At 33.6% G+C, this 9,104-nt stretch overlaps 1 protein-coding gene across 3 annotated transcripts; it reads left to right on the top strand.

The window, feature by feature from the left end:
- The first annotated feature begins 660 nt into the window (after positions 1–660).
- LOC110639192 (uncharacterized) lies at positions 661–4,189 on the top strand. 3 transcript variants are annotated; one of them, XM_021790032.2, is made up of 5 exons: positions 662–809; positions 1,046–1,209; positions 3,414–3,475; positions 3,571–3,629; positions 4,018–4,189. In XM_021790032.2, exons 2-5 carry the CDS (start codon positions 1,133–1,135, stop codon positions 4,036–4,038), a joined length of 219 nt encoding a protein of 72 aa, XP_021645724.1. In that variant the 5' UTR covers positions 662–809; positions 1,046–1,132; the 3' UTR covers positions 4,039–4,189. The 3 variants fall into 3 exon arrangements, with proteins under 3 accessions (XP_058002988.1, XP_021645724.1, XP_058002989.1); XM_058147005.1 differs by having other exon boundaries at positions 661–809; positions 3,571–4,189; XM_058147006.1 differs by having other exon boundaries at positions 730–813; positions 1,047–1,209; positions 3,571–4,189.
- The last annotated feature ends 4,915 nt before the right edge of the window (positions 4,190–9,104 follow it).

Below are 9,104 nucleotides of genomic sequence, written 5' to 3'. Positions count from 1 at the left end.
CCATGCCAGTGGCTAGCTATACTTGTTGCTCCATGGTTGTCAACTAGTCACTTCATCCTAAAAAGTATTAGGAAGCGTTAGGAACACAATAAAATATCAAATTGATAAAAATTAAATCATAATCTCTCATATATCAAAGCATAAAATCACAAGGTTTTTTCTTTCCCTATATAATTTATCTCTTAAAATTTATCAAAAATTATCATTGGTTCCATTGTCTTTATATTCTTTCTTTTCTTTTTTTTTTTGTCTTTTTTTAAAAATTTTCAACGATTTCTTTCAAAAAATAATACAATAATAGAGAATAAATTTCATTAAAAATAAAAATAAAAATAAAAATACTATCAATAATTCACGTTAAATTAAAAATTAAACTAATAAAATTAATAAATATTTAAAAATTCATAAAATAAAAACAATATTTTTAAAAAACTTCTTTGAAATATATTTTTTAAAAAATAAAAGTTTACTTATTAATTTTATCAAATTCTAAGTAGTAAATGATGATAACGTGTATATAGCATAGAAATAATTTTAAATTGAATTGATATGATTTGTTAATTTAAAATAGTAAATTGACTCTAATTTATGTATTTAAGTTTAATTAATTATAATTATCAATTTAAGGGGGGCAAATTCAGCATTGTTCCTCTCATTGAGCCCATTTTTGGCCCATGGGCTGGTTCTGAGCCTTAAATTGCCCCAACCCTGGAGCGCCTCCGTATAAGATCTAGGGTGGCTTGTTCTGCACTAAAATTTCCCAATTTCGGGTAGATTCCGGAACAGACAGTCGTGTCATCTGTTCGCAGGTAGAAGTACCACACGCGATTTTCCTAATCTCTTTCGATTTATGAATTAAGTATATTCTAGCGTTTCAATTTTGCTGTGTAATTTATGGATACCCTAAATTTAATCATCACTAGGGTTGCTTTATAGATTTCTTTCTCTCTCTTGTGAACCGATTTGTAGGGTTCTGTGTTTGATTCATGTAAGGGTGTAAAGAATTTACAAGTAAATTATAAAGATTCTATTTTCATTTGTACAGGGTCGTTCTTAGTAGTGATTTATATCTACTTGGTTTCTGTGTAATTCAACTGTTTGATAGAGGTGATAATAATCGAATAAAAGGGCTATGGCGGGTGGAAATTTCATGCACAGAGTAATATCTTATGTCGTTAATGAGCTTGTCGTCAATGGTCTAGCTAACAGGTATTGTCGCTTCCATCTCCTTCCCATATTTCTTCATTCTCTTTCATGTTTGCTATCTATTTATTGTTTTTGGGACACAGTTCTCTCTCTCTCTCTCTCTCTCTCTCTCTCTCTCAATGTGTTTTGGATAGGCTTATATTGATGTGGACCTGGGATCCATATAGTCGACCCTTAACTAGTTTGGGATTAAGGCTTCTTTCTCTGACCACTGGGGATTTATAAGTTCCTCATTGGTTCGTTCATTTGAAGCTAAAGTGCCTCATGTCTTCGTATTGTGTTGACTGTGGTGTACCATGTGATGCACTATGGTATTTTGAGGCTTGAGAAGATTTTTACTTCAGGAGCACTTTTCTTTTGGCACTTTTATTACTTTTTTTTTTTTTTAATATGTTTGGTATGATACTTTGGCTGGATTTGTTAAGATGTTGATTAAAGCTTCTTTTTAAGCTCAGTAGAACCAATCATTTCATTTTATTAAACTGAAGTTTTGTTATTTTGTTATCTTCTCCCTCCCTTCCTCTTTTCTTTCTTTGTGGGACAATGGAAAAAGATCGGAAATGATAAGCATTTGTGCTATAACTTTTATCTTGCCAATATGATATCTTAATTTCTGATTCACTCTGGTAGATTTGTTACTTAGGCTATTATCTTCTCTTATTCTATTAATACTAATCTCCCACTTCATTATTTTAATTGTTGGAAGATTGATATATTATTGTACTTGATTTGTGATGTCAAACAATTTTTTTAAGCTTCAATGACTTGTCAACTTGGTCATTTGAAGCTTTTCTTTTAGGTTGCTGGGACTAGCCAGTTCTGAAACAGTTTGCTCCCTGAAGCGAAAAATTCTCAAAGCTTCCAAGTCATTTTGCCTGCAGTGTTAAATGCTTTGCAGTGCATGGTTGGATGTTTGAGAAAATTTTGCCATAAGCCGAGCCTTTTTGTTTTTTAATATTCTAATATATTTCCCCGGCTCCTTACTTTGGCCTTCCAAGGAATGGAACTAATTTGATTTTTGTACTCAGTTGTTTGTTATATTAGCATGTTTCTTCTTTGAAGTGTTACTAAGGAGAATTCATCAAGGCTTATTCTCAATTGAATAGCTATAAATTATTGAGTGGTCATTTATCTGTTGTTTGAGATCTAAATTTTTAATAATTATAGGAGGTAGTCGATCTAATGATATGCTTGGGTGAATGCTACTTGAATGTGGATCTATGTTTACTTCACAGCTGATATGGCCATATCAGTTAACATCTTCAGGGGCTCAGGCTTTGTCTTTTCAACCTCATTCTGGTTAATGAATTTTGGTTCACCAATATAGATGGATAATAATGCGTAGCATATCTAACAGAATTAGTTGGTTAATGCTTTTTCTATAGCTATTGCCTATTGGCTAACCCGTTCCTAAACAGATTGCTGAGGCTAACAATGAGGAAGTTTGAGAAATTCTCCATAAACAGCACATTATATTTGTATAATATCTCAGCATATTTTCTTTCTCCCACTTATTTCAACTTAATTGAACCATTATTATTCCTTTTTGAATTGATCTATGGACTGAGGTAATATCGATTTGTTGTCTTCTGTTAGTCAAGATGATCAATATCATGTTGGTGGACATTTGTTTTTCTTCCTTGAACTGCATATAATCTGCCCCTTTCAGGTGTTCCATTTTGAACTTACAAACTTAAAATTAATGCTTAATAATCAAAATGAACCCTTTGGATTGTTGGTTTTATATGTGTAGATTGATGTTATTTGTATTATGTAGTTTATATGCACGGTGAATGCTGGTACCTAATCAATAGATCTGTATCTGTTTTCTTCACTGCCTTTTACAACTGCCAATGATTACTCCATAGGCTTGAAAAGATTGCTGATATGATCGCCTAATTTAAAATCTGAGGAGGTTGAGGCCCCTTCCTTCTCTCTCTCTCTCTCTCTCTCTCTCTCTTTTCTTCCTCATCTTTCCCTTATTTGCTATGAACAGCAAGTTCAATGGAGGATACGCTGCGGTGTTTAATTTCTTAGTAACACTCTAGTGACACTAAGCCAAGATATGGGTAGTTGTCTACTTCTGCGTCTCCTATAATTGATAGTTGGCATGCTTGCTTTTTTTTAATGTTTGAAATCAAATAACCTTTAGATGAGGAGATGCCATTGACTTTCATGAACCTTTATTCTTTATTTTCTGGTGGCAGTCCTGCATTTCAGAGGTTTGCAGTGAGAACATCTAGGAAGATCGAGGATATTTCAAACATTGGTATGTATGCTTACATATATGCAATTTGGAGTTGCATTTCAAGTCACAGATGTTCTTTTAAACTGATGTTGCATTGTAATGCCCTGTTAATGCAGCTGAGAAAAAAAGGCAAGAACTTGCTGAGCAGATGAAAGATTTCTCCAAGAACATGGAGGTGAGTTGCTGTTATATGGGGTTTGTTTGGCATTACTATTAAGAAAAAACATTTTTTAAAAAATATATTAATTAAGGTCTGTTTAGCATCCTATTGGAGCTATCATCTAAAATGGTGCTTTTTCTAAAAGCACTTTTTGGCTCCTAAACCACAATGCCAAATGAGCATTTAGAGTATTAGAGTAATAAAAGTTGATTTAAAATTAAGGTTTGACATGTTTTAGTTACAAGAATATCAAAACAACAGAACAGTTTTTTTTTTCCAAACTTTTTTTTTTCCCAATGGCATCTTACATGTTCCAATTCTTGAAAAGCAACATAGTAGTTTTATTTATGATAGTGGAAATGTTTTGGTTTGCTGCTCTAATTGCATGTGATATTTTCTGCAGTCCTTCAAGAACCAGAGGTGATCGGTTGGTCATTATATTTGATAACATATGTTCCCTACTATAATGGCAGCTGGAAACTAGAAGAGTTTGTAATTAAGAAATTGCACGGACAATGATAGTTGTTAACTTGATGAATTTATAAAATAAAAATTTTTACTTTGAGGTTTTATAATTCTCTATATGGCCTTGGCAATATGAAGTTATAACTTCTTGTTGTGTTGGGATGCTGAAGGCTTCTGTTAGCTATCGTTGATTTTTACTCGAAACAAGAGCAGTTTAAAGTTTAAACAATAATTAATTTACCGCTTGGGGAATCTTTACAAGGTACTAAGGATCAGGCTAATGCCTCATGCATGTACTCGGCCATTTATCCGTAGGTTAAACAATATGCTGAAGAGACCAATATACCTAACTCCTCGGCCCTAATTTAATTACTAATTAATTAATTTTGACAAATTTTATGGTAATCAACTGTTTTTTTTTTTTTTTTTAAACTCTTTTCTTGCATTTTTAGAGTCGGTGAGAACCCGTGTGAGCATGTGCAGCAAAGTGGATACCCAAAGAATAAAGCAAATTATCAACGAAGCCGACTGAATTACATATGTGCAGCTACATCACAGAACTCAACATTGTGGAGGCAGTGTGTATGGTACGAAAGGGTGTAGCCATTTGCTAGGTAAGGCAAAGTGGAAGTAAAAGCGGGCAACGTTAGTGTGTTCTGCTATTTTAGTGGCAAATAGAGAGTGGCTTTGGCGGTGGGTGAGACAAGGAAAGAAGAAAAAGGAGGAAGAGTAGCATGAAACTGAGATGAGGTTAAGACTTGGGAGTCCGAGTCTGGCTCCAGAGCGTTATGAAATTGAGACTCTCAAGTCTTTAAGAAAAGCGACGTGGCGCGAATAAATAAAGAAACAAATAAATAAAGCCACCAACTCTAGGCCAAAAAGCAATATTCTTATATTGGAGTTCGGTTAAATTTTGAAAAAACCTTTCAATAAAAACTGAATCAGTTAAATTGAAAATTTTAAAAACGAAAATCTAATTGAATCAAAATTTTAAATAAATTAAAATTTTATATTTAATAAATTTAATAAACCAAATTATACTCATCATACTTTGAAAATATGCAATCGCGTGGACAACAAGAATTTTGTATAATTCAATCAGGCCATATGGCTCATGGGACGGTAACGAAAATTGAAAGAAAACTCTTTCGATAGGATTTAATATTCGAATACGGAAACGCAGTGTAAGTTTGCTCGATTTTTCAATGTGTCTGCTCTTTCGAGAAGTGCCAATAGTTTCTGCAACGCCCCCGATTATCTCTTTCTCCTCGGTCAATGCAATTCTTCTGTGCCATAGCCACATCCACCACTACCACTGATGCTGCAGAATTGAAATCTTCCTCTCTTTCGCTCAGTTCGTTTTCTCTTCACTTCTTTCTCTTTCTATTTTCATTATGATTAATGTTTTCCTTCCATTTCTCTAATAGGCCAATTGAACTAAAAATGTCAAACGTTTAGGTAAATTCATGTTTATATCCATAATTATTAATTTTGTATAAAATAGTTAAATTTTTAAGATTTGTCACAAGGGTTAAATTGAATTTAAAAAAAAATGATAAATTATAATATAATAACTAAAATTATGTTTGATTAATAAAATAGTCAATTGATTAAACTTTATATTTTAAAAAAAGATCAAATGGTGGAATAATATTTGTGTGTATTGCTCATTTTATTCAAAATTTTTATTTGATACTCTCTCTCTCTCAGAAAATGGACAAAACCTAATACACAAAGCTTTGCCACCTACAAAACCCAGCTCCATCAACGCCAAACTCAGTTCCAATCTCATACATTATCTACCAAAAAAAATATATTAGACTTTTTCCTTTTCTTGATAGGTATACATATTTTATTACTCTAGAATTTTTATGTGATGTGTGTGAGAGAGTGGAAATGAGGGAGAGAGAGAGAACGATGGTTTGGATTGATTCTGCCATTTGGCTTTCTTTTTAAATATAAAATTTAGTTGGATGAACTATTTTGTTAATAAAATAAAATTTCAAATATTATATTATAATTTACCGATGACTTTTCAAATTTAAAGTGTGTTTAGTAGAAAGTTAAAAAATCAAGGTTAATATAACAACTCAATTTTTCTAATAAATATATTTTTATTTTTCTTTTACTGAGTTAATAATCTATTGATATTTTATTTATGGATTTAAATTAATATTTTCATAATGGTAATTTTTGTTAAATGGGTATCATTTTTTTTTCATTTATTATTATTATTATTATTATTATTATTATTATTATTATTATTATTATTATTATTATTATTATTATTATTATTATCATCATCATTGTTGTTTTAATTGAAAACTAAAATTTCAAAGAATTAAAAATTTGGACCTAAGTGAATAACTTATGAAACTTTAGAGAGTAGCTATGTAATTAAAAACAAAAAACCCAAAAATTAAAACGCATTTGCCCCCCCTCCCCCCCCCCCCCCCCCTTTTCTCTCCTGCGTCACTCCCTCCCCCTCACTTTCTCCCTCTCATTTTCCTGCCAACCGGCCAGCACTAGGGTCACGCGAGGCACTAGTGGGACTCCCCCACCTCAGGACGATGTCAGGCAGCGGCAGCCCACGACAGCAGGCGGCAGGGAGGAAGTGAGAGAAAAAGAAGAGAGAGAGAGAGAGAGAGAGAGAGAGATTCAGGCCGTTTTCCGATCGATTCCGGCCACCAATGCCTGCGATCCAAGCTTCCCTCAACTCCAGCCATGCCCAGAATGATAAAGTTTCTGGAGAGAAACGAAGAGAGAGAAAGTGACAACAATGGCTTTCCGGCCATTTTCCAAGCGATTCGACCGTCGGATCAAAAATCTGAGACCACCGATGGACTCAGGACGGCAAAATCTTCGAGATAGAACCAGTCTCGATCCAATCAGACACCGTTTGAAAAATGAGATCATTGGATGGTCCAGATCGCTTGGTGAGAATTTCGAGCTTTTTCAACTCTAAAAAATTTATAAATAATTTTATGATAATTATTGAAAAATTTTGGGCATCATATAAGTGCAATCGAATCGATAATAGTTCACCTGGCCGTGGAGTTTCGAGTTCAGCAGACCAGTGCCGACGGCGATCCGGAACCTTGTCAATAGTACAGTCGATTCTAGTATTTTTAGACATTCTGGACACGTTCCAAGTGTCAAATTTAGCATAGATAAACTCGAACTCCAAGTTATTCTTTTTTTTTTTTTTGCTTAATATAGGGTTGAGGACCAATTCATAAAATATTCATGGAAAATTAGAAAATTATAATTTTTTTTTCCAATAGCTTTATAATATTGTTAAGGACCGCAGGACAAGTTTATAGAATTTTCAAAATTAGTTTGAATGGTTTTTTTTTTTGGAAAATATCAGTTTTAAGCCTTATAAATGAATTGTTCGATTTCGTAAGTTTAGACTGGATTGGCGGGCTCAGGAGGGGCCATATGATATTGTTGAGATGTGGTTTTGAGATTTGAAATATTAGAAGTGTTATCTGAGCTACTTTGCAGGTTGGGTAGGTCCTAGATATAAGGAAAATTCTATCGGATTTTTGGTACGACTTAGGATGTCTTTGATTCTTTTTAAGCTTGTATTGAGTCAATATATTAAATAATTGTAATGAAATTGTCAGGTGAGCCGAGACAGCCTTCCTCCTCCGCCTAGTCACCATAGTGAACTCGGTTCACGTCTGTGAGTAAAATATTAATTTTAATTATAATTTCAATATTATTATATGTTCAGACATGCCCATGCATCACTTATAAATATATATCTATATAGTTAAACACTAGGCACATTTTATATTACATTCTTAATTGATGAAATGCTATGGATGTTATTTTATGGTAATTTGGAGCAGTGTGCGTGTGTTGGCGTGTGTGTGGTGTGTGGCATTGGATATGGACAGGACAGGTAAACGCGGATGGAGCTTAACTCGCTGTGACCCGATCCTTTTATGGATAAGTCGGGGTAGGCACGACTTGAGATGATCTCGCTGGCCCCCGCATTTGGTCTATTAAGTGAAAGTCTGGCTTGAGAAGTATCCACTGGTAGAGGTTGGATTAAGAGAGCTGTATAGAAGATCAACTCCTATATATGTGCTGTTTGAATATTATATGGGTGTGTGAGAACTCTAAATTACCTTTTTGTTGTTCATGATGTGATTTGTATGAAAACTATGAAAGTGTTATATTTCACTCTTTAGGATACATTAGCCTTAGATAGCTATAGAAATTGTACTTGAAATCAGTATTTTACTTTTTGAGTCGAACGCTCACTCCTGTTCAGCTTATTTTTTCAGGATACAGGAGATTTCTTATTGAGTTCTAACCTGCCTCTCTCTTTGCAAGTTATTAAGTTCTAACCTGCCTCTCTTTTCGCAAGTTATCTATTAATATCTGTTATGTTTTGTATAATTTTACTAACTTCTACAACTCCGTATGTGTTAGAAGTATTTTATTTGAATTGAGTCTGTAATATAATGTCATGTTGGATCTGTAAATTTATTAGATGCATGTATGATTGGATTGGATGAGGGAGCTGAGCTCCCATTTGATTTTATGACATGATGAGTATGTGAAGGGTGAGCTGAGCTCCCTAAAATGATATATATTGTGTTTACAGGTTGAGTGAGTCAAAAACTTTCCGTTGGGTGGTTCCTGTTAAGGCCGGACTCTGTCCGGTTGTTTTCTTGAAATTGGGCTCAATATGGGCGTTGAGATTAGGTTAAGAAATAGCTAGACTTACTACGGGCCTAGGAGGCTTTAGGTTGGCCCAAGTCCTAGTGCCGGTCCGGCCCATAGGTTGGGTTGTGACAGTTAAATACTACTTTGTGAGTTTTAACCTTTAAAGAGGCTAATTTTTAATCTAAGCCCTATGAAGGCATAAATATTAATGAGATAAAAAATTAATTTAGTATCTTTAAGTATCCAAATAACATTAATAAAGGGTTAAAAGTTACAAGGTTAACAATTATCCCTTATTAATCTCATATCAAACACCTCCTCAATTTAACTCCTTTGACTGTA

The sequence above is a fragment of the Hevea brasiliensis genome, chromosome 5 (genome assembly GCF_030052815.1).
Source record: "Hevea brasiliensis isolate MT/VB/25A 57/8 chromosome 5, ASM3005281v1, whole genome shotgun sequence".
In the NCBI taxonomy this organism is placed as follows: domain Eukaryota; kingdom Viridiplantae; phylum Streptophyta; class Magnoliopsida; order Malpighiales; family Euphorbiaceae; genus Hevea; species Hevea brasiliensis.
This window is presented reverse-complemented; position numbering and strand designations above follow the sequence as displayed.